Below are 26299 nucleotides of genomic sequence, written 5' to 3'. Positions count from 1 at the left end.
GCTTCCTCACCTTTGTTTCTCTTTCAACTGTCTAATATATGTGTAGCCAATTCCCTTACAAAATCCTCTCTGTTTTAAAGTGCCTAGCATGGTTTCCATTTCCCTGCCTGGACGCTGACTCATATACCAAATTCCAAGCAAGTGAAATAAAAGGAAATCCTAGGTACACCAAAACCAAACTCAGAATACTAGAAAGAAGCTAGGAAGAAGACAGATTTCCTAAAAGAAGCAACAGCTGGAAACAGCTGGACTGACTCAACAGCAACAATTGAAGTCAGAAAATAAGTAACATGCTCTAAATGTTGAGTGAAAACAACTTTCCACCTGGAATAATAGACCCTATGAAACTATCATCTACAAATAAGAGAGAAATTAAGATATTTTGAGATAAGTGATATGAGATTAATATTAAAGCCTGCCAAGTTAAATAACAGGGATAAACTGCAGTTTAGTTTAGACTTTGGGAATTGGGATTTGGGATTTGGGATTTGTTTTGCCCCTGAGCCTTGCCTCTGGAATCAAAGTGGCAGAAGGGGAGCAAAATATGTGAAACCAAAATATGTGAAACCAAAACACATCCCTTTGGCATATAAGTTATTTTAAACTGGTTACTTTAAAGAAACAGCAGACACTGAGAAGCTCTAAGAATCAAGTATAAATTACCCTTTTGTAAGATACATTTACATTTATAAAGGAAATCTCCATCTGTAAGGGTATCTTCCTCTCTGTGTCAGGAAGAAGGGGGATGGCTCTAAATCTCTAGAAACTCTTAACAATGCGCAAGTCAATGGCTTAAATCTACATACCGGCCTTACCTTTGTTTACTGTGATTTTCCAGGTCACCTTCCATATCTGGCTTCCCTCACCCCTTCCCAATCTCAGCATTTTTGGTCTGTAGCTGGACATGGTATTTAAGGTGGGGGCCTGGGACAGCAGAGGAGTTAGTCAGTCTTCCTGGGTATCTTACATGTACACAGGAGGTATAAAATGCTATTAAACTTTTGTTTCTTTTTCTCCTATTAATCTTTCTTTTTATTACAATGGTGTCTCAGCCAAGAACCTAGAAGAATAGAGGGAAAATTATTTTTCCTCCTCAATGCTATCAAATCACTATTCCAACATTTTTTCTAGCATCCCTGAAAATTTGCACAACCAATAAACCTATGATGCAGTAGGTATCATCATATATAATTAAAGAGACAATGTCAATAATATAAAGTGTGTCATGCCAATGTATTGAAAATATTTTCACATACTCTTTCAAATATAGATAGCATTGTGAAGTAATTTAAGCTGAATTTTTTGCTTGATTTCTGAGTAAAATTATATCACTTGAATAAAAAATCTATACCAACTACTTAAGAGTAAAATGCCACAATAATTATGATTTTAAAACTATTGCCCTGGCTGGTGTAGCTCAGTGGATTGAGCGCAGGCTGGGAACCAAAGTGTCCCAGATTCGATTCCCAGCCAGGGTACATTCCTGGGTTGCAGGCCATAACCCCCAGCAACCGCACATTGATGTTTCTCTCTCTCTCTCTTTCTCTCTCTCCCTCCCTTCCCTCCCTAAAAATAAATAAATTAAATCTTTAAAAAAAAACCTATTAAGTTTATGAGGAAAAGCAATTATTAAGAATCTGCATTGTTTGACTTTTCTTAGGTTATACTGTGGCAACAAACTCTAAAATAAAGAACTACCTTTAATTTTTTGTTATTTACTTCCACTTAGGCCATAAGCCTTATAAGAAAATGTCCCTCTAGGGAATTCTTCACATCTTGTAATGTTAGATTAATGGCAGAATGTCAGTTAGCCACCTGAAAATTTCATAAGAAGAAAAAACTCCAAAATCCTGTTCAACAGCATTCTTGATAAATCATCTTCAATTTAGATATAACAAAGAATGTAAAGTGTAAGATTAAAGTGTTAGGAGGGTGGGTGGGGCAGGGGAGAGCAACAGGGGAAAATTGGGACAGCTGTAATAGAACAACAATAAAAAAAGATTAAAGTGTTAGAGCAGAGCAAGTTATCAAAATTTTATTCCCACTTATTGAACTTCAAAATAATAGACTTTATGAGAAAACTCATACAAGAGATTTCATTGTAGTTCTATGTCTAGGGAAGCTAAAATTTAAAGAAAAATCTTATTGATATTACTACAGACCACAAGTCAGCATGCTTTTTCTTTTAAAGGCCAGATAGTTAATATTTTAGGCTCTGAGAGCCATTAAGTCTCTCACAGCTACTCAACTCTGTTGCTGTGTTGTAAAACTGCTATAGGTAGTACAAACCAAAGAGCATGGCTGTGTTCTAATAAGCCTTATTTAAAAAAAATAGACAGAGGATTGGATTTGATCCTTAGATCATATTTTACAATTCCTACTATAGACTGAGCTGTTTTTAGTAGTTGATGATGAGTTTTCATATTTGCAGAAGCTATAAATCCTAGGTGTTAAGTTCATTCTAGAAAATGTGTTATAAAAACACTCTTTCAATTGTAGTCTGCTGTGCACAGAAAAGCTCTGATATTACTAAATGTGATACTTTAACTTGGATGTCAGATGTTTGGATATGCTGAAATGACTATAAGTCATTTAAGTTTGATAGTATAGTAAATTAATAATGAACTAGACTCTGCTTCTGTTTAATTGTTGAGAAATTGTTGAGGCCTCACACAACTATCAATATAATACATTCTTAATGAAGAACTATTTATAAGATGGAAAATCAGTTTTTTAAACATGTCAATTATTATCAATAACAGAACAAACATTGTAAAGACTAAGAGTTGGGAATCATAGGAATACAATGTTTTCTTCATATACCCTTCATTACTGTAATCAGAATGCAATATAACTGCCTATAAGCAGAAAAATAGTGGGCCACTTCATCATACTTCAGGCAAAAACAAAAATAGACTATGTCCAAAGATTTTGGAATTGCCTTGTCATATATTTCACAAGATGTTTAAACAAGGTGAAATAGCAGCCACTACATGTTTAAAAGCCACCTTGAGCAAAACCACAATAATATGTTCTTTAGATGAAAACAATATATCTGAACTTATTAAAACTGCTTGCAAAGAAAGTACTTTGTTTGCTGGAACCTGAGGAAGAAGTAACCAAACCAATATTTTCAGAGTGTGAGCATTTATTACATGATAGCTACTGAAAAGATTCTCATATTATTCAACTTTAGGAAGACGCAGATACAGTATACATGAAATGAAACTGAAATGCAGGTGGAAAAACTAAGATGATTGGTTTCTTGAAAGCCACATTTTTAGAACCACAGTTTAAAGACAAATTTTATTCATGTGATTGTGTAAAAACAGCAACTACAGGCAAAACACAAATTTATTAGGAATAAAAATGTAAGCAAGGACAATACTTTCAGAAAAGATTTAGAAAATATTTTCTTCAACGAGTACCAGAAGCTTCTATTTGAGGGACTGCTTCAACCAAACTGCACCATCATCAACAACCAAAATGGATATCAATTTTACTTTAATTGGTTCCTATTAAAGAGAAAGGAAAGTTTAATAATTTTGTGGCAGCATCAACAATAGCAGTATCCCATAATGGCAGCACTGACCAAACATTATCTGCTCTTCTACCCTCTTTAGGTGAAAGTGTGGAGGAGGAAGAAATTTTCCTCTATCCTTCTAGGTTCTTTTGGCTTATCTAATAATCAACATGAAACAGATTAACAAGAGGAAATAACCAAATTTAATTACACATATATGTACGGGAACCCCACATACTTGAGAGTTTTAGGGATGAAAAGTAAAGTGTGGATATATGGCATCCCAAGCTAAGGATGAGGTAAGATGCCCTGAGGCTTCAGAGGGGAGGAGGGTCACTTGAAGATAGGTAAGAAGAGCAGATGTTTGGTAATGAGAAATTTGCCCTGGTCATAAAAAGTTATGTGTGGTAATAACTCTTATTATGGGCAAGGCCCTTAATTTAAATTCTTTAAGGGAGAAGTAAAAGTTTCTCTGAGCCCACAGGGTCTCACTCGATTGCCTTCAGCTCAAAATAATCCACATGCCAAAGTAGCACATCTTGGGGAGGCCTCTTCTGAACCCCTTCAAAAGAGAACATCTATTTATGTGGTAGACAACACTACTGTTTATTTCCAGGTATATTCTTCTCTATACATAGGTATAAAGAATTATACGCCTTCTGCCCTGGCTGGCGTAGCTCAGTGGATTGAGCGCGGGCTGCGAACCAAGCATCGCAGGTTCGATTCCCAGTCAGGGCACATGCCTAGGTTGCAGGCCACGGCCCCCAGCAACCACACGTTGATCTTTCTCTCTCTCCCTCTCTCTCTCTCTCTCTCTCTCTCTCTCCCTCCCTCCCTTCCCTCTCTAAAAATAAATAAATTTTTAAAAATCTTAAAAAAAAAAAAGAATTATACTCCTTCTGACCTTAAAGTTAGGCACAGCTATCTGACTACTTTGGGCTCATGAAACATGAGTGAAAGTAACTGAATATCTGGGCCATAGCATTTTGCTGCCAGTGGTAAACACTCTAGTCCTCTCCTTCTCTGCTACAGTGTATGAACCCTGAGCCTCATTTTAAGATATGGGCATAATAAAAAGGGGGAGTCTCCATCAGTCTGCCAGCCCCTGATGGATACATACCATAAACAAAAAAATAAATCTTTGTTTTTTTAAAACTACAGGGATTTTAGGGTTTGTTTCCTAAATATGACCTAGCTTATCCAAACTGGTGTAATTTACTCATAATGTCATAATGTAGAGTAGAATGACCCCAGAAACTACTAGCTTATATCAATGAGAAATGAATATTCCTGAAGGAAATGTCAAACTTTAAAAATCTGAATATTAATATTTTAATAGTAAAAGTGTAATAGTTTTAAAATTAATATCTAATTTTAATATTTCATGTTGATTCTGATATTTTAGAAGTTTATTATAAGATACTGATATTCTGCTTCAGCCAAATACTGATTTTTAACAAATAGCTATTTTGCATTCAGCTAAAATATATATTTGTTGCCCATCTAAAAAAATTCTAAATAAAAGTAATATGAATAAAAACTTGTCTATGTAACCTTTACTTAAAATTGTTACCTGAGGCCTGGCTGATGTAGCTCAGTGGATTGAGTGCCAGCCTGTGAACCAGAGGGTTGCTGGTTCAATTCCCAGTCAGGGCACATGCCTGGGTTGTGGGCCAGGTCCGCCCCCCTCCTGTCGGGGTACTCTAGAGGCAACCACATTGATGTTTCTCTCCCTGTCTTTCTCTCTCCCTTCCCCTCTCTAAAGGTAAATAAATAAAATCTTTTTCTTAAAAATCATTACTCGAGGAAAAATACCTTGATCTTATGGAATTCAGGCATGTTTTTGCTGCCATCTTGCATCCTCTATCTTTTCTCTTCTGCTGCCACCAGCTGGCTTTCACTACTGATAAGTTCCAGAAACCAGCAGGATTCAATTCAATGTTCTGTTTTAACTGCTGGGTCCCTGATGAGAACACCAAGTCAGATGAATAAGTAGATTTTTAGGTTTGGAAGAGAAAAACCCAATCAACTTATTTCCTACATACTTTGGGTAATCAGATAGCCACACAGCATCTGGTACTTGTCCCAGCAAGTAGTCCAGGCAAGGATTCAGGCTAACAAAAGAGAAGACATTTCAATTCTTAAGTTAATATTCTCCTCTCAGTGGAAAACAGTATTAAAAACAATGGGAATTATATAAGAACAAAGATCAGTTCAAATACAATAGTGCACCAGTAGTCTTAATGTAGTTTTAGGCTTTAATAACTTCAGAAGTATAAATTCTACAAACATGCAAAACATCATTGGAAAGTAAAATTATTTAAATTTCTTTCACGCTTATTTGATCTTAGAAATTTTTGAACAGTAAACATATATAAATTTTTATTTCATTCAATGTTTAACATCGTCAATAAGAGGGACTCAGTCTTTGAAATTTAAAATTATTCAGAATTTGCCCTGGCTGGTGTGGCTCAGTGGATTGAGTGCCAGCCCGTGAACCAAAGGGTCACTGGTTGGATTCCCAGTCAGGGCACAAGCCTGGGTTAAAGACCAGGTCCCCAGGAGGGGGGCATGCAAGAGGCAACCACACACTGATGTTTCCCTCCCTCTCTTTCTCCCTTCCTTCCCCCCTCTCTAAAATAAATCAATAAAATTTTTAAAAATGTAATTATTCAAAATTCACAAAATGACTAAGTATAGTCATATAATTTAAGTAAACATAATTTCAGTAAACATTCAGGTGATGCTTTTTGTAAGTATTTAGCATTTATACTTCTGAAATTATCAAAGCCTAAAACTGCACTAAGACTTTTGGGACACCTGTACATGGAAAACTGTGGAGTCATAGGATACTTGAACATAAACTCTTATAATTTCTGCCAAGCTATGTTCAAAATAAATTAGAACATTTCATAATAACACATATACACACGTATACAATAAGATATATCATAAGGGTTCTTGGAGCTAGAGTTACGGTGCTAAATTATTAAAACTCTAGGAAAAATATGGAAAGTGAAGCAAATTAGTAGCAATATCTATAATACAGGTCTCTAGTATTACACTTTATTTTTACTTTAGAGGGTGTTTTGGAAGTGCAGTTTTATTTGGGATACTTGTTCTGAAGATAGTATTATGTTTTCAGTATTTGGATATTTGTATTTTTATTGATGATGCTTTTCCAGAAAAGTTAAAACAAATAACTTTTGAAGACTCGAACATTAAAAGAATGCACAAAAACACTCCATAAATATTACTTTTCCTTCCTATTGGAGACCATCTAGTTCAGTGGTTTTCAGTCTTGGCTGCACAGTAAAATGACATAAGGAGTTTTAAAAACATACTAGTGCTTGGGGAGAAAAAATACTAATGTGTGGGTTCCATGCTTCTATTTTAATTCAATTGCTCTAGGCTACAAAATTTTAGAAATTTTAAAATTCTCCCTAGTGATCCTAATGTACAGCCAAGGTTAAGACCCACTACTCCAAGTCAATATATAATCAGGTATATGTCAACATAAAAACATATTAAGATGTTCGGAGCTCCATTTTTTTTTTTACCATAACACCAATCTTAAATTTTGTAATAGAAGAGGTTGAGAAAAGACCCTAATTTGATTGATAACATGAAATTTTTCTCCCGGTCAAGGAGGAAAATTTTTTCCTCTTTTCTTCTAGATTTCTCTGGCTGGTCAAAGAATTAAATTGACCTGAGACAGAACAATAGGAGCAAAACAACCAAAGTTTAATAACCTGCAGACCCAAGAAAACTAAGTCCCCAAAATAGCTGGAGCCACCACCTTAAACACCACCTCCAGCTGAAAACAAAAGATGTTGGACAAGAAGAGGAGGCCAGTTACGCAAGGCACAGTAAAGGGTAAGGTTGTTATGCAGATTTGTCTTTGCCTTCTCCACTGATAAGAGTTTCCAGAGATGTATTCATCCTACTCTTCCTGGCACAGAGAGAGAGATGCTTTTGCAAATGAAGATGCCCTTTATAAATGTAAATGTCTCTTACAAAAGAGTAACTTCTACTTGGTGTTCAGAGCTCCTCTTATTTCTGTTTATTTTTTTTAATAGTTTAAAATCATATGCCAAAAAAATCGTATTTTAGAGTCGCAAATTCTGCTCCCCTACAGCTCTAAAATACAGGGTTGGGCAAAAGTAGTTTACAGTTGTGAGTACGCTAAAGTTTATTCTTGTACTACTTATTAATTATTGTATTATTTCCATACAAACAACTGTAAAATAAGCAAAAAAGGGCATACACAAAAAGAGTACCTATTGTATGATGCTATTTACATAAAGAAGGGGGGATTGACCAGGAGCGAAATTAATAAGATGGAAATTTTCTTTATTTTGTTTAGAGTACACAGATAGTTATTATGGAAATGAACGGTTGAGATCTGTATTATGATTTCTCTATATGTAAACTACACTTCAATAAAAAGAATAAAAGAAATTAAACCTGGATACCTATTACAATGTATGGGAGGCGCAGACATTTATCTTCAGCAGATTATAAAAACAACAGCAAACCCCCGACCAGAACCGACGAGAATGGAGAACAAACAGCAGGGAGGGACAAAGCCTAAGAAATCGCTAGAGGGCTGGCAGCTTCAGCTGAACCGGTGCTGGAACGACGACGAATCAGTGCCCCACAAAAATAAGCCCCCGCCTCCCGTTCCGGCGCGTACACGTCCGTCTGTGTTTAACCGGAAACGTCCGGTGGGAAACGGCACCACCTCGAGAAAGGAGCCGATAACAGCTTTGTTCCTGCGCAGATGGTGTGATTGTAGGCACCGAGCGGTCGGCTTGTTGCACGGCTCGCCGGGAGGAGGACGCCGTGGCTCGCCTTTCTTCCGCTCCTCCGCTGCTACCATGATTCCGGTGTCGCTGGTAGTAGTGGTGGTGGGCGGCTGGACTGCGGTCTACCTGACCGACTTGGTGCTGAAGGTGAGGGCGACAAGTTGACGGCCAAAGCCCCGCGCTACCCAGGGCCGGGGCTCAAGGCCGGAGGCCATTTCTCTTCTCCTACCTCGCGCCTTCCGGGCTGGAAGCCGTGCGGCCGGAGCCCACGTGCGGCCGTCCGCGTGGCGCGCGGGCCCTTGGAGTAATTTTGGCAGGCCGCGGGAGGGGTGTGGCGGTCTGAGCGGGAGCCGCCGTCGCATTGCGGGGCGGTGCACGGTCCGTAGCCTTCGGGTCTGGCCGGAGAGGCTACGGTAGTGGTCTTGGGAGGGACTGGGTCCTGCCATAGTCCGCGACGGTCCCCCAGGGAGGAAAATAAAATGTCCGCCTAGGAAGGGCATTGTTTCCCCTTCATTGTCTTTAAAGCCACGACCCTGTAGAGACTCTGGCATGGGAATGAACCTAAATCGAGTCGTAATTTAGATCGGTGGTCTCAAACTTTAAAGTACACATGACCATATGGGGTTCCGGTTAAAATGCACCTTCTCTGATACATCGGGTCAGGGCGGAGCCTAAGATACTATGTTCCTAACCGGTTCCTAAGTGCTCCCAATGCTGTTCGCTAGTCTACAGCCCGTACTTAAAAACAGTAAATACTTAGTAGCAAAGGTCTGAATAACTTGTTTCTGACTTCTCGAATTCTAACTTGCACCCTACACTCCTTTTTCATATTAACTCCCCCCACCCACACACACTCTCTGGGTGCACGATAAACTCTCCAGTTATTTAAGAAGAGTAGAAAAAACTATGAACGTTTGACCACATGCTTCATGCAGCTTTTGGAATTGAATATTGGAGGGTGAGGGTAACTGTGTGGAATAAAGTCATACACATTCTCAAATGTTTAATAAAAATTTCAATTATGGATTGAGCACGGGCTGGGAACCAGTGTCCCAGGTTCGATTCCCAGCCAGGGTACATTCCTGGGTTGCAGGCCATAACCCCCAGCAACCGCACATTGATGTTTTTCTCTCCCTCTCTCCCTCTCTCCCTCCCTCTCCCTCTCCCTCTCCCTCTCCCCCCTCCCCCCTCCCCTTCCGCCCCCCCTCTCTCCCCTCCCCTCCCCCCTCCCCCCTCCCCCCTCTCTCCCTCTCCCTCTCTCCCTCCCTTCCCTCCCTAAAAATAAATAAATAAAATCTTAAAAAGAAGAAAGAAAAAAAGAAACGACTTTATAAAAAAAAGTTTCAATTATGAGTAGTAGAACCATGTTGTGAATACTGCTTTAAATACTTTAAATTGTGTGTTTTAGGTTTAATAGTAAAATGAAATGATCCTTTTGGTTCCTTGTTACATTTGAACTTGGAAAGCAAGGGCTGGCTTCTTCCCACTTCCTAGTGGTTGTGACCTTGGGCAAATTACTCTCTTGTGCCTCAGTTTCTTCGTCTTTAATATAGGGATAATAATAGCAAGGACTTCCTGATATTGTAGAGAAGATTACATTAGTTCATCTCTCTATATAAAGCCTTGCTATTCAACCTGAGGTTCAAGGACTAGCAGCACTTGCATCATCTGGAAGCTTCTCAGAAATGTAGCATCTCAGTCCTCATTCCTGGACTACAGAATCAGAATCTTGGATCTTCATAAGATTCCCCACGTGCTTCCTCCACACTTGGCATAGTGCTTAGCCTGTCATAAGCAATACAGGCCACTGCTTTAAACAGTGATTTTGTTTAGAAAACACAAAGCCACATGATTTCTTCATTTTGCATGTGTGACAAAAGTCCAGGATAAAAAGTTTTTTTAAAACCTCTGTAGTCTCTAGTCAAGTGTGTGAGGTGATCAGGACGGCACTTTAGTTTCAGTAACAGCCCCTGGCTCCCTAAGATAGCAGTATTACTTGAGTGAAAAACCTAACTCTCATTCAGTCTGCCTGGGGAATGCAGAGTTTTCAGAGCCTGCACCTTCACCTCCTCTGTTTCCTACATGGTCTGCTGTCCTACTCTTGGTTCTTTTATGCCAGGGGTGTCAAACCCATTTTCACCGGGGGCCACATCAGCCTGGGGGTTGCTTTCAAAAGGCCGAATGTAATTTCAACTCCTTAACAGTTAAGGAGTAGTTACATTTATACAGTCCTAAAATTATTTCGGCCCTTTGAAGGCAGCCACAAGGCTAATGTGGCCCCCGGTGAAAATGAGTTTGACACCGCTGTTTTAGGATTTCCTCAGTAGACATCTGCTGAGTGGGTTTGTTGCTCTCATTTTCCAAGTCTTAGAAACCAAGCAGGTTTCAAAAACTTCACCTGAAGTTTGAGAGCAGAGAACATTACAGGTCCAAAGGCAAACGAATACCTATATTGACTCAAGTCATTTTTTAGGGCTGTGATAGGGGTGAAATATTCTTCTAGAGATGGATAAGTTTCTCAAACGGATGGACATTGATATGACAAAATACTTATTGTACTTTCTGTAACTGAGGTAATAGGGGTCAGTGTCAGTGTATATTAAACAGCCTTACGTTATTTGTAATTTTTACTCAAGGACTTCAAACTTCCCTAAAGATAAAGCTCTTGTGAGGCTGTATATAAGTACTATCCCTCCAACCTTGAAGAAGGTAAGAGAAGTTACTGAGACCAAGATGGCTTTTGATAAGTCTTGTACTTTTACATGATTTAAGTCAGCCTAATTTCTTAGGGTTGCTCAGAAAAGAATAGAAAGCACTGATTCCAACTAACCTGTCCCCTCTTGGATTGATTTGGGTCTTTTAAAATTATAACACAAAACCTTTCTGTGGTAACAAGGCTTCTAGACCTCTCTGTCCGATGTGGTATCCACTAACTTCATGTGGCCGTCAAGTATTTGAAATAGGGCTAGTCTGAATTGAGATGGGCTGTAAGTGTAAAGTTCATACTGAATTTCAAAGACTTAGTACATAAATAAATCAATAGAATTGTAAATTTTATTTTTATTAAATTTATTGGGCTGACATTGGTTAATAAGACTATATAGGTTTCAAGCATAGATTTCTGATACATGATCTGTATATGGCATTGTGTGCCCACCACTCAAAGTCAAATAATCTTGCATCACTATATATTTGATCCCTTACAGTTTACTGCTCCCCCATCCCCTTCCCTCCACTAACCACCATACTGTTGTCTGTGTCTGTGAGTTTCAGTTTTATATCCCACTTACAAGTGAAATCATATGGTTCTTAGCTTTCTCTGCCTGACTTACTCTACTTAGCATAATATTCTCAAGATCCATCCATGTTATTGCAAAAGGCAGTATTTCATCTTATGGCTGAGTAGTATCTCATAGTATACGAGGTCTGTCTGGGAAAAGTCTAGCCATTGTTAATGTAATTAGAACAGTGCACGACATCCATGTTAGCTGATAGCCAAGGAGAGCGGGCTAGAATGTTCATGTGTGAACAATGACAACTTCACTGTACTAGTCAGTGGGGGCTGTTTTGGTGAAACATCAAATCCCCCAGGTGAGTCAGCCCCTCTACGGCCCAGATTTGGTGCCCTGTGACTTCTGGCTTTTCCCAAAACTAAAATCGCTTTTGAAAGGAAATAGATTTCAGACCTTCAACGAGACTCAGGAAAAGACGATGGGGCAGCTGATGGCAATCGGAGAACTGTGTGAGGTCCCAAGGTGGCCTGCTTTGAAGGGAACTGAAGCGTCATCCTATGTACAATATTTCTTGTACCTTGTATCTTCAATAAATGTCTCTATTTTTCATATCATATGGCTGGATACCTTATGGACAGGCCTCATATTTTACCACATCTTTATCTATTCATCTACTGAAGAACATTTTGGTTGTTTCAATATCTTGGCCACTGCGAATAGTGCAGCAATGAAAACAGGGGTGAAAATATCTTTGCAAATAAATTTTTCAAATTTTTCAGGTAGATACCCAGAAGAGAGATTGTTGGTCATATGGTAATGCTATCCTTAATTTTTGGAGGAATCTCCATAGTGGCTGTACCAGTTTACATTCCTACCAGCAGTGAATGAGGGTTTCCTTTTTCTCTACAACTTCTGTGACACTTATTACTTATCTTGTTGATAATGGCCATTCTAATAGATGTGAGGTGGTATCTCATTGTAGCTTTGATTTGCATTTCCCTAATAGCTAGTGAAGTTGAGCATCTTTTAATATATCTATTGGCCATTTGTACATCTTCTAGGGAGAAGGGTCTGTTCAAGTTCTCTGCTCATTTTTTAATTGGATGTTTGGTGTTGAGTTGAATGACTTCTTTATATATTTTGGATATGAACCAGAGCTGTTGTTTGCAAATACTATCTTCCATTCATTTGGTTGCCTTTTTGTTTTGTTGGCAGTTTCTTTTGCTGTGCAGAAACTTTTTAGTTTGATATAATCGTATTCATTTATTTTTGCCTTTACTTCCCTTGCCTTTGGTGTCAAATTTATAAAATCTTCTCTAAGACCAAGGTCCATGAGTTTAGTATCTTATGTTTTCTTATATGTAATTTATTGTTTCAGATCTTATATTTAGGTTTTTGATCCATTTTGAATTATTTTTGTACATGGGTACAAACTGTAGTCTAGTTTCATTATTTTGCATGTGGCTCTCCAATTTTCCCAGCACCATTTTTTGAAGAGGCTTTCTTCTCTCCTTTGTCAAAACTTAATTTGCCCATATAAGTAGTTTTATTTCTGGGCTCTCAATTCTGTACCATTGGTCTGTGTGTCTGTTTTTCTGCCAGTGCCATGCTGTTTTGATTATGACTGCTCTATAGTATAATTTGAAGTCAGGTAGTACACCTTCAGCTTTGTTCTTTTTTTTTTCCCTCAGGATTGCTTTGGCTGTTCTTTTGTCATTCCATAAACATCTGATGATTTTTTTGTTTTATTTCTTTAAAAAATGACATTGGGATTTTGATGGGGATTGCATTAAATCTGTACATTGCTTTGGGTACTATAGCCATTTTAACTATGTATTTCCAATCTATGAACACAGAGTATCATTCCATTTCATTGAGTCTTTTTCAATCTTTTTAGATAATGCTTTGTAGTTTTCAGTATATAGGTTCTTCACATCCTTTGTTAAGTTTATTACTAGATATTTTCTTTTTGTTGTAATTACAAAGGAATTGTTTTTCATTTCTTTTTTGAAAGTTATTTGTTAGTATAGGAATTCAGTGGATTTTTGTACATTGATTTTTGTATCTTGCAACTTTAGTGTATTTGTTTATTGTTTCTAATAGTTTTTAGATGGAAGCTTTAGGATATTCTATAGAATATATATAGAATCATGTCATCTGCAAAAAGTGATGCTTTTACTACTTCTTCATTCCCAATTTGGATACCTTTTATTTCTGTTTCTTGACTGATTGTTCTGGCTAGGACTTCTAGTACTATATTGAATAAGAGTAGTGAGTGTGGACATTCTTGTATTTTTCCTGATTTGGGGGAAAACTTTTAAGTTTTTCACCATTGAGTATATTAGCTGAGGGTTTGTCATATATGGACTTTATTATGTTGAGGTTCTTTCCTTCTATACCCATTTTATTGAGGTTTTTATCATAAATGCATGTTGTATTTTATCAAATGTTTTTTCTACGTCTATTGATAAGGTCATACAACTCTTTTGTTAATGATGTATACATTGATTGATTTGCATATATTGAACTACCCTTGTGCCCCCAGAATGAACCCCACTTGATCATAATGTATTATTTTTTAAATGTATTGTTGTGTTCCATTTGCTAGTATTTTGTTTAGGACTTTTGCATCCGCATTCATCAGAGACACTTGTTTGTAGTTTTCTTTTTGTCTGTTATCCTTGCCAGGTTTTGCTATGAGGGTTGTGTTGACCTCATAAAATGTGTTAGGGTACATTGCCCCTTCTTCAGTTTTTTGGAAGAGTTTAAGAAGGATAGGTGTCAAATCTATGAGTGTTTGGTAGAATTCACTACCAAAGCCATCTGCCCCTGCACTTTTATTTTGGGGGAGGTTTTTGATAGTTGTGTCAATTTCCTTACTGTTGATTGGACTATTTAGATCTTCCAATTCTTCATGATTCAGTTTAGGAAGGTTATGTATTTCTAGGAACATATCCATTTCTTCTAACTTACTGAATTTAATGGCATATAGTCTTTTGTGATATTCTAATGTAATTCTTTGTATACTTGTGCAGTCTGTAGTAACTTTTTTCATTTCCAGTTTTGTTTTTATGAGTCTTTTCTCTTTTTTCCTTAGCAAGTCTAGCCAGGGGTTTGTCAATTTTATGTTTCTAACTTTTAAAAATTTGAGATCGAAACATTGATTTGTTGTTCTACTTACTTATGCATTCATTAGCTGCTTCTTCTGTGTGCCGTGACCTGAGAAGGAACCTGCAACCTTGGCATACCAGGACAATGCTCTAACCAGCTGAACTACCTGGCTAGGGTCTTTGTCAATTTTATTAATCTTTTCAAAGAACCAACTCTTCGTTGTATTAATTTTTTATAGTCTTTTTGTTCTCCATTTCATTCAATTCTGCTTTAATTTTTATTATTTCTTTCTGCTGAGTTTGGGTTGCTTTTTTTCTTTCTTTTTTTTTTTTTAGTTCCTTAAGCTGTAATATTAGATTGTTTACTTGAGATTCCTATTGTTTCTTGAGACAGGCCTCTAATGATATAAATGTCCCTCTTACTACTGCTTTTGCTGCATCCCAGAAGTTTTGATATGTTGTATTGTCATTCTCACTTGTCGCTATATGTCAATCAATCTCACCTTCTATTTCTTTGACCCAGTCAGTTTTTAACAATACATTGTTTAAACTCCACATATTTGTAGGTCTTTTTACTTCGTTTTTGCAGTTGATCTCTAATTTGAAAGCATTGTGGACAGAGAATATGGTTGGTATGATTTCAATCTTAAATTTGTTGAGGCTGGTTTTGTGTTTCAGCATTCAGTCTATTGTTGATAATGTGCTGTGTGCACTGCATAAGAATGTATAATTTGATTGGGATGAAAGGTTCTGTAAGTGGCAATTTTGTTCATTTGGTCTAATATGTCATTTAAGGCTGATATTTCTTTATTAATTTTCTGTTTGGATGATCTTCTGTAATTGTCAATGGGGTATTTACATCCCCTACTGTGATTGTGTTTTTGTCAGTTTCTCCCTTTACTTCTGTTAGTAGTTGCTTTATATATATTCCGGTGTTCCCAGATTGAGTGTGTATATATATTGAGAAGTATTATGTCTTCTTGATGTAGTGTCCTTTTTATCATTATAACATGTCCACCTTTGTCTCTTGTTACCTTTATTATTTTGAAATCTATTTTGTCAGATATGAGTATGGCTACACCTGCTTTTTGCACTTCTTTGGCTTTTCAGATCTCTACAGGGAGGTGGAAAATGACCTGTGTTCCCTGGAAAGGCAGGTGCCTCCCCTGTGATTGGTCACCCCAGTCCCAGGGGACCAGCCCTGCAGGAGAACTCAGTGGGCAATGTGACTCCTAATGTGTGAGAACCCAGTGCTGTCCCTGCAGCCAGATGCAGCTGGCAGTATAGCTGTGAATGCGTGGGGGTGAGGTGAGCTGGGGGAACCCAGCCTTCTCTTTTGCTGCTTTGCCTTCCTGGCAATGGCAACCAGTGGACCTTTGTGGTGTCCCCCATGTGCCTCCATTTGAACCTGAGATTAGTCACAGAATGAGCCTGTCACTCAGGGAAAATGTGATTCTTAGTACCAGTTCTTGGGTTTGCAGATAATGTGCTCTGCAAACCCACACAAAGGGTGAGGGGAAGCGAGCTCTGGCAGGTTAAGGGGAAGCCTGGCTCCAGGGCTTTGTTTCTCTGTGGAACGCTGATTGCCAGATAACTGAGGCCACACCTTTGTGCTTTGTCTCTGCCCCGGGTACTGGGCTCTGCTGCAGCTCTTACTGCCCACTCCTGTAGAAATGCTCATTAAATCTCTTTGCTCCTCCTGGCTGAAGGGAATGCCAGTCACAGCCTGATTCCTTCTCTCTCTGGCTGAAAATCACACTGAGCTCCCGGCTGTAGGGATGCATCTGTGGCTCATCTTAGCTTTTCACCCTTTTGCCTCCCTGGTTCAATCCCACTTACCCGCCTTTACATGTTGGAATTTGTAGATCTCTCAGACATTTTGGTGCATTGAGCAGGTAGTTTTTTGTTAAATTGTTGAAACTTCAAGGGGCGAGACCAAGGGGATCTCTTCATGCCCCAGTTCCTCTGATGTCACCTATTACAATATTTTTATATTGATTTGAGTTGAAAATATATTTAAATTAATCTGTTTCTGTTTACTTTGTAAAATTTGACTACCTAAAAATTTAAAATTATATATGTGGCTGGTATTTGTGGCTCATATTTCTATTGGACAATGCCATTCTAAGCAGAGGTCAGCAGACTTTTCTGTAAAGGGTGAGATATTTTAGGCTTTGTGGGCCACACAGCGTCTGTCACATATTCTTGTTTTTCTATTGTCTTTCTGCAGTCTCTTAAAAATAAAAACCATCCTTAGTTCATAAGCAGTACAAAAATAAGCTGTAGGCTGAATTTGGCCCATGGGCCATTGTTTGCCGGACCCTAACTTCAGCAGACTAGCTAGTCTGAGGCCTTGACTTGAATATACTGAGGAATGAACGTAAAGCAGGGGTGTCAAACTCATTTTCACCGCAGGCCACATCAGCCTTATGGTTGCCTTCAAAGGGCCGAAACAATTTTAGGAATGTATAAATGTAACTGCTCCTTAACTGTTAAGGAGTTGAAATTACATTTGGCCCTTTGAAGGCAGCTGCAAGGCTACATGGCCCCCAGTGAAAATGAGTTTGACACCCCTGGCATAAAGCTTTAAAATTATGAGCATTTGGGCAGTCAGTATCTTGCTTTCCTACAGAAAAGACTATTTTTTCGTTTTCTTAAACATAAATTATTCAAAATTGAATGGTATGAAACTTCCCTTTCTCTTGTAGTCATCTGTGTATTTTAAGCACTCTTATGAAGACTGGCTAGAAAACAATGGATTGAGCATCTCCCCTTTCCACATAAGATGGCAAACTGCTGTTTTCAATCGTGCCTTTTACAGTTGGGGACGGCGGAAAGCAAGGATGCTTTATCAATGGTATGCTTCATTTTTTCTTTTTGGTTTAAATTAAGTCATTGTGATCATGAGAAATGCTCGTTAACTGAACTGTTTCCATCATTTTCCAATGCACTGAGTTTTAAAATGTTGACAGTATAAAAACTTTCTGGATTTATGTAAGCTTATGGGACTGTGTCATTGTGCTTTTGCACACATTAAAAATCAAGGTTCTGTATCTTGATCTGGGTGATAGACACATGGGTGCACATTTGTAGAAATTCAGTGAGCTGTACACTTCAGACATGTGCACTTTATTCTGTATGTTATATACTAGTAGAAAAGCAAAACAAATGTGGAATATTTTCATCAAGAAAATAGCCCTAGAGAATTCTCTCCTCCATCATCACACATAGGAACAAGGTTCTGGGAGTCAAAGGATGCCCACAAATCTGCAGGATTTTCCCTATATTTCTTTTTGGATACTCCTCCAGGGGAAGGATTTTTTAAATATTTAACAACCAGTCAGGCATATGTGCAAACCAAGTGGGAAAATGGCAGCCAGATTGCAGTGCCAGGGTCCTGGAGGTTGTGTAGTTGAGAGAATTTCTAATGTGGAAGTAGGGAGCTCCTTTTGGTCAAAAATTTAGCTCCAAATGAAGCAGAGCTAAATGTAAGGAGTCAGCTCATCAAAAAGTAGTAAATACACCTGCAAATCAAAGCAAAGCAAATCATCCCTGGCTGGCGTAGCTCAGTGAATTGATCGCGGACTGTGAACCAAAGCATCACAGGTTCGATTCCCAGTTAGGGCACATGCCTGGGTTGCAGGCCCCAGCCCCCAGCAACCGCACATAGATGTTTCTCTCTCTCTCTCTTTCTCCCTCCCTTCCCTCTCTAAAAATAAATAAATAAATAAAATCTTTTAAAAAAATTTTTTTTAAAGCAAAAAAAATAATAAAGAGCAGAAATCAGTGAAATAGAAAGTACATAGTAGATAAAATCAGCAAAGCCCAAAGTTGGTTCTTTGACAGTATTAATAAATTGATAAACCCCTACTTTGATCGAGAAAAAAGAAAATACACATACCTAAAGATCAGAATTGAAAAAGGTAACATTAATACAGATTCTACAGGCATTTTAAAAAATGAAACTATTTGAACAGTTCTGTGCCTGTAAATTCAATAATTTAGATGAAATGGACAAGTTCCTTGGAAAACAACTTATCAAAAAGTTAGAAAATGTAATAGGAGGATACCTTCTAATTATTAAAACAGTTAAAGAAAAAAACTCATTAAATTCTACCATGTTAGCCCTGACTGGCGTGGCTCAGTGGGTTGGGCATCATTCCACAAAGCAAAAGGTTGCTGGTTCAATTCCTGGTCAGGGCACGTGCCTGGGTTGTGGGCTGGGGCCCAGGTTGGGTGTGTGTGAGAGGCAACCAGTTGATGTTTCTCTCCCTGTCTCCCTCCCTTCTTCTCTCTCTAAAAATAAATAAATCTTTAAAAAAATTTTTACCATGTTAGTATTTAAACTCAAAATACAGCTAAAATAAGATACAAATAGACTTGGTAGGTGAAAAAGAGTGGATGACTGTAATGTCAAAAGAACTTTGGTAACTAACTGTATGAGAACAAGATCAAAACAATGCTACATAAATGAGAAAAAAGCAGAGGAAGCAAACTTTTTATTGGGAAGCATATTCAGCTGCCAGTTATGAGAGAATTGTAAGTTATTAGAACAGCTTAAAGAGATTAGTGCCATGTGCTTCAGTCACAGATCCGAAGTTCAGGTAGGAGAAAAAACAGAGGGTTATTAGAAGTTTTATACATTTTAAAGCTATGAAATGTGGCTGGTTGCAGAATTTTTTTAGTCCATGAATTGCAAGGAATTGTACATTTGTGCAATTTTTTTCTCTTAACAGGTTCAATTTTGGAATGGTGTTTGGTGTAATTGCCATGTTTAGCTCTTTTTTTCTCCTGGGGAAAACACTGATGCAGACTTTAGCACAAATGATGGCTGATTCTTCTGCTTCTTATTCTTCCTCCTCTTCTTCCTCTTCTTCCTCCTCTTCCTCTTCCTCCTCTTCTTCCTCCTCTTCTTCCTCCTCCTCACTTCACAACGAACAGGTGCTACAAGTTGTGGTAAGTGGCTTCTTTTTGCTTTTAAGTAACTATCGAACAATAGATATAAAATATTTCTTTTGGATTGCATAACTCCTATCTATAATATAAATATGAAAATATATGAAAGGTCACATGATTTTTCAAATTACCTGCTAAACAAAAATATTAGTAAGAATATAGCAAGGAATTGTTGCATTATGTACTAGTAGTAGCAGTAGCAATAATAGTGGTAATAGAAGAAATGGATCGTAATTAAGACTGTTGACAATTGAATGGATTTTGATTTAATATCTGTTGTCGTCTTAAGAGGTTAAATGATTGTTACTATAAAAGAATAAGCATTATTTAAGATCTTTATAATGTTTAAATTTTGTTTTTATCCTGTGCAAAGTGTTCCCTTCCCCTTTCCTCTTCATGGCTTTCCTCCTCTAACCAATAATATCCTTTTAATTAAAGGCGTAAGACCTTTTTGATTGGTTCCTGTGATTTTTTGATGTGAAGAGTAATATACTGAGTTGTACTCTTTTGACTGTGAGCTATTTATAATAATTCTTACTTTAAGGCACATGTGTAGACCCATACCTTATCAAATCATGTCTCCAGGGTTTGGAAGGGGACTCTACTGTTGGCTTTTATTTCTTATTTTTTACAATTTATAGTTTTCATTTCTATGAATCGTGGATGTTATGTTTTTAATCATATTCTTATTAATGGAATAGATTATTTAAGAGTTAGTGACAAGCCTGGCCAGTGTGGCTCACTTGGTTAGAGTATCATCCTGTAAACCAAAAGGTCATGGATTCTATTTCTGATAGGGGCACATGCCTAGGTTGCAGGTTCAGTCCCCAGTCCAGGCTGCATGTGAGAGGCAACTGATCAATGTTTCTCTCCCTCTCTCTTTCCCTCCCTTCCCCTCTCTTTAAAATCAATAAGCATGCCCTTGGGTGAGGATTAAAAAAGATAAAAACTGAAAAAAATTAGTGACATCTTTCTTAACTCATCTGTTTGTGGCTTTTACTATAGGATGGGTCACTAAGGAAAAATTTAGAAATCATTTGGAGAGAATGGTAATAGCTCTTTCTTAGAGGTTAAAGGGATTCTCCAGGTGAGGCCTCAGAGAGTTGATTTGTTTCTTCAGCAAATATTTAATGAATGTATTCTGTGTATTGGCCCTGTGTTAAGGCCTTATACAATGAAATCCAATTCTAGCAATCACGGAGCTTTTAGTCTAGAGGGAGAGCTGCTATGATAGTACTACAGGTGGAGAGAACATAAGGTGCTGTGGGAACAGGGAGAGAAGGTGTGCTGAGATGAGCCTGGCATTGGGGAGAAAGTAGAGTGGCGCTTCAAGGGAGGGGGAGGAGGATCTGCATAGCCTGGGAAAGGAAAATGGCAACTGAGCATCCGTCTCACAGAGGGGACCATATAAAATGGAAAGGCAAAGGAAATAATAATAATATAATAAGACCTAGTTAATATACAATGCTCTGTGAGGTTTCTGTGCCCATTTTATTTTATTCTTACAATAATCTGGAGATAAGATTGACAAATGGGAAAACCAAGGCACAGAAATGTTAAGTCATTTGCCTGTGGTTACAGTTAGTAAATGGGGTGGGGGAGAAGGTCCATCGCTCATCCACCATTGACCTCAGAGCCATTATGCTCTACTCCCTTAAAAAAGACCAATAATTCTTCAACTATAAAGTGGTGTAACTTTGGCCCATGTCTAGGAAGTATATGGTACAAGAGATAAGATGGTAGATATATATAGGTAGGGTCTAGGTTATGAAGGGCCATTCTAAATAGTTCTGGTTTTACCTGCCGGTGACAGGTCTGTGTACACAAAATGAACCAGAGTAGGGTTACATGTAAGATGGGGAGACCATTTAAGAGGGCGGTTGTAATCATTTATTTTATAAGTGATAAAAGATCTAAACTAAATTAGTGGTAAGAAAAATAAAGAGGGTAAATTTAAGGGATCTTTTGGATTGGAGTTCTCAGGCCCTGAAAATTAATTGAATGTGAGGCTGGAGGAAGAAGGAAAAGTTTAGGATAACTTTCAGGCTATTCAATTAGTTATTGTTTGCTAAGAAAAAGTACAGTAGAGACAGGAGCATATGTGGAGGAAATATGATCAATGTCCTGTATGCCTGCTGGGATTAGAATGGCAAAATGTTGTGCCATGAAGAAATTATTTCTTCTTTTGCTTCTCACTTTATTCATAGAACTCACAAAAATACTGACTCTCTTAGGAGAGAGAGTCATGTTTTAGAACCATCAAGTAGTCAACTGCCCTCTGTAGTCCACTGTGTATATTTATGTATATGTTTAAAAATATCATTATTGCCCTGGCCAATGTGGCACGGTGGCTTAGAACATCGCCCCATAGACAGAAGGGTCATGGTTTGATTCCCAGTCAATGCACATACCCAGGTTGCTAGTACAGTCCCTGTTCAGGGTATGTACGAGAAGGCATCCAATCAATGTTTTTTTCTTTCTCCCGCTTTCCTGTCCCTCCCTCCCTTCCCTCCCTTCCTCTATTTCTCAAAGCAATGAAAAAAAAAGTCCTCAGGTGAGAATTTTTTAAAAAAGGACTGTTATTATCTCCTGACCTTGATATGAGCTCTGGTAGCTTGGAAAACGTACTTTTTATTTACTCTATAATTCCCTACAGTCTGATTCAGTATTAATTCCCAAAAACCTGGCACTCTGTTGTTGAGATATTAATATTTTGGTACATCTAATACCCTGTGTGATTATGTCCAAGACAGATGGGCAGTTGCATACTGCTGCCAGCAAATGAGGCCATCTGTTGGTATAGTCACATGTTCAAATCCTTACCTTGTCTCATTATTACATTTATAAAATAATAAACAGAAAGAAACCATGTCCTTTTGCAGCAATTTTCAATGTTTTTCATCCCATAGCACACAAACTCATTACTAAAATTCTGCAGCACACCAAAAAATATATTTTTTGCCAATTTGACGAAAAAGTATATTTTTAATTGATTTACAAAGAAAATCATCCCTGGCTGGCGTAGCTCAGTGGATTGAGCGCGGGCTGGGAACCAAAGTGTCCCAGGTTTGATTCCCAGCCAGGGCACATCTCTGGGTTGCAGACCAGAACCCCCAGCAACCGCACATTGATGTTTCTCTCTCTCTCTCTCTCTCTCTCTCTCTCTCTCTCTCTCTCTCTCTCTCTCTCCCCCTCTCCCCCTCCTCTCTCTCCTCTCTCTCCTCTCTCTCTCCTCTCTCTCTCTCCCTCCCCCCTCCCTTCCCTCTCTAAAAAAATAAATAAATAAAATCTTTAAAAAAGAAAGAAAATCATAATAGTAATTACCTACCCTTTTTGCTCCAAAGTGACTTTTAAAAAATCAGATGCTGTCCCAGCTGGTGTGGCTCAGTGGATTGAGCTCTGGACTGTGAACCAAAGGGTCTCCAGTTCAATTCCTAGTCAGGGCACATGCCTGGGTTGCAGGCCAGGTCCCTGGTAGGGGGCTTATAGATAAGGATTTCTGGTTCCAAGAATTAACCAATCAGACACAACTTTATTATGCAACATGACTGATAAAAAGCAACTCTGTGTTGTGACCTATATATTTATGGTTCAAGACAGGGCATTCACACCAGATGGCTATTGTTGTGTTGGCTGTTGTCATTTTTCCTTTGACAGTCTGAGGGGAAATATGTCAGTACCCCTGACTAAATATCAGGTTTGCATGTTTTAAAATTTCTTGTGGCACACCAGTTGAAAACCACTGTCCTGTTGTATCGAGCCTGTTGATTTATTGACATAAAAGTAACCAGGATACTTTGTGACACAGAATGAATGTATGAGAATTAATCTTGAGTATGTAAATTTAGAGAGGGGTCAGAGAAAAGGAAACTCCTAATCTGAACAGAAAGATGCCTTGCCACTTGGGAATGGAGTATGGTGAAAAAGATATACTGATGTTCTTGAAAAGAGTTGCTTAGAGAGTTCCAGCCAAGATGGAGGCATAGGTGGAAACACTTAGCTTCCTTGCACAACCAAAAAGGATAACAGCTAATCTAAAATCAATAAACAACCAGAAGTGCTGGAAAATCAAACTGCGTGGAATTCCAACAACCAAGGAATTAAAGAAATATTCACCCATACCAGTGCACCAAGACAAAGAAATATGGCCCAAATGAAAGAACAGATCAAAACTCCAGGAAAGGAGCCAAGTGACAAGGAGATAGCCAGCTTATCTGCTGCAGAGTTCAAAACACTGGTAATCAGGATGCTCACAGAACTGATTGAGCTCGGCCACAAAGTGAAGGAACAAATGAAGGCTACCTACAAAGTGAGATAAAACAAAATATACAGGAAACCTGCAGTGATGGGAAGGAAACCGGGACTCAAATCAACAATTTGGAACAAAAGGGGGAAAAAATAAACACCCAACCAGAACAGAATGAAGAAACGAGAATTCAAAAAAATGAGAGGCGTAGGAAACTCGGGGACAACTTTAAATGCTCTAACATCAGAACTATAGGGGTGCCAGAAGGAGAAGAACAAGAGCAAGAAGTTGAAAACTTATTTGAACAAATAATGAAGGAAAACTTCCCCAATCTGGCAAAGGAAATAGACTTCTAGGAAGCCCAAAGAGTCCCAAAGAGGAACACACCAAGGCACATCATTATTAAGTTACCCAAGATTAAAGAGAGCATCTTAAAAGCAGCAAGAGGAAAGGAGAGAGTTACTTAAAAAGGAATGCCCATAAGGCTATCAGCTGATTTCTCAAAAGAAACCTTGAAGGCAAGAAAGGGCTGAAAAGAAGTATTCCAAGTCCTGAAAGGCAAGGACCTACATCCAAGGTTACTCTACCCAGCAAAGCTATCATTTAGAATGGAAAGTGCTTCCCAGATAAGGTCAAGTTCAAGGTGTTCATCATTACCAAGCCCTTATTATATGAAATGTTAAAGGAACTTATCTAAGAAAAAGATGGTCGAAATATGAAGAGTAAAATGACAACAAACTCACAACTATCAACAACTGAACCTACAAAAACTAAGCAAACAACGAGAACAGGAACAGAACCAGAGAAATGGACAGCACATGGAGGGTTTTCAGTGAGGAGAGGGGAAGGGGAAGAATAGTGGGAAGGAAGTACAGGGAATAAAAAGCATAATTGGTAGGCATAAAATAGATGGAGAGCTGTTAAGAGTGGTATAGGAAACAGAGAAGTCAAAGAATTTACATGTACAATCCATGGACATGAACTAAGGGGGGGATGCTGGAGGGTTGAGGGTTACAGAGTGGAAGGGGGATAAAAGAGGGGGAAATTGGGAAGACTGTAATAGCTTAATCAGTAACATACTTAAAGAGTTGCTTAGTTGAGTGTGGGTAAAGAGAATTTCACATAATGAGCATCATAAAAGTGTCTCAAATATAGGAGAGAAATGGTATTAATCAAGGTCTTTTCCCTAACATTATTGTTATAAAGAATTAGAAACAATCACAATAGGCAATTTATAAGTGGCTAAATTATGGGATTTTCATTCAATGAAATATTATGTCTAAATTAAAAATGATGATTATGAAAACTAGGGAAAGGACACTTGGAATTACTAATGAATTTAGAAAGCTGGCCAAGCAGCATGATTTGAATCTCCTCTCCAGTTACTAAAGAGGGCTTAAAAGTAAAATTCCTCTGTTGTGTATAAAAATAAATTCCAGTTGAATTAAAGTTAAAACATGTAATCATAATAGACTTCAAAAGAAAAAAAAAAAAACAGGCTTCTGTTTATATGAACACAGAATGAGGACGACATAAGCCTTGGCTAGTGTTGCTCAGTGGATTGAGCCACTAGCCTTTGAACCAAAGGGTCCCCAGTTTGATTCCCAGTCAGGGCACATGCGGGGTTGCAGGCCAGGTCCCCAGTAGGGGGTGCACGAGAGGCAACCACACATTGATGTTTCTTCCTCTCTTTTTCCCTGCCTTCCCCTCTCTCTAAAAATAAATAAATAAAATCTTTTTTTTTAAGGAAGGCATAAGCATAAAACTAATGGCAGAAACCATGAATATTGATATATTTGACTACATAAAATTTTAAGTATCAAAAAAACTAACAAAAATAAAATTAAAAGGCAACAAAACTTGGAAATACATCTGTGATGTGTATTACAGAGGACTGATCATCAATATTTGAAGTGATCTTACAGATCAATAAGGAAAATATGAACACGCTAGGAGGAAAAAATAGACAAGTCATGAGTAGGCTACTCTTAAAGGACCTATCAGTGGTCAAAAATATGGAGAAAGTTCAGCTTTAATAGTGATCAAAGAAGTATAAATCAAATAATGAGGTTCTTTTTATTTCTCTCAAATTGCAGATTTGAGTAAAATGAGCTTTCCTAAGGTTATGGAAGTGTGTGCTGTGAGAGAGCAGTTTGATGTGTGTCCAAGTCCTTTAAATTTTGTTACTCTCTCTGTAAGGCATAATATTAAACATTGGGCAGGGATTATCATATGTAATCTTAAAAATTACCCTTTTATATGACTGTGGTTGTTTCCATTTTAATGATGAGGAAATTGAAGTATTGGGGGAATAATCGAACTTCCTCCAGGTCACTTAACTCAAGTTAGTTATGTAACCAGACTGTCAAACTCAAGCTGGAGCCTGAACCAACCATGCTTGTCTAAAAATTTATCCCCCTAAA

The 26299-nt window shown here is 38.0% G+C and overlaps 1 protein-coding gene and 1 long non-coding RNA gene across 2 annotated transcripts in view; one reads left to right on the top strand and one right to left on the bottom strand.

Moving 5' to 3' along the window:
• Window positions 1-3379: 3379 nt before the first annotated feature.
• On the bottom strand, window positions 3380-8095 carry LOC123829873. The gene is made up of 4 exons (XR_006787672.1): window positions 7999-8095; window positions 5569-5637; window positions 5339-5486; window positions 3380-3515 (listed from the first exon to the last, which is right to left on the bottom strand). It is a non-coding gene; the product is annotated as an uncharacterized LOC123829873 (long non-coding RNA).
• Window positions 8096-8282: 187 nt separating this feature from the next.
• Window positions 8283-26299, top strand: part of MBTPS2 (membrane bound transcription factor peptidase, site 2) — a 44304-nt gene continuing 26287 nt past the window's right edge. The window contains exons 1-3 of the mRNA XM_045855946.1: window positions 8283-8478; window positions 17383-17531; window positions 19411-19630. Coding sequence (XP_045711902.1) covers window positions 8404-8478; window positions 17383-17531; window positions 19411-19630 — 444 coding nt within the window. The 5' untranslated portion in view covers window positions 8283-8403. The remainder of the gene's footprint in view (window positions 8479-17382; window positions 17532-19410; window positions 19631-26299) is intronic.

This window comes from Phyllostomus hastatus, unplaced genomic scaffold (assembly GCF_019186645.2).
Source record: "Phyllostomus hastatus isolate PE091 unplaced genomic scaffold, TTU_PhHast_1.1 phas_scaffold_12, whole genome shotgun sequence".
NCBI lineage: Eukaryota > Metazoa > Chordata > Mammalia > Chiroptera > Phyllostomidae > Phyllostomus > Phyllostomus hastatus.
This window is presented reverse-complemented; position numbering and strand designations above follow the sequence as displayed.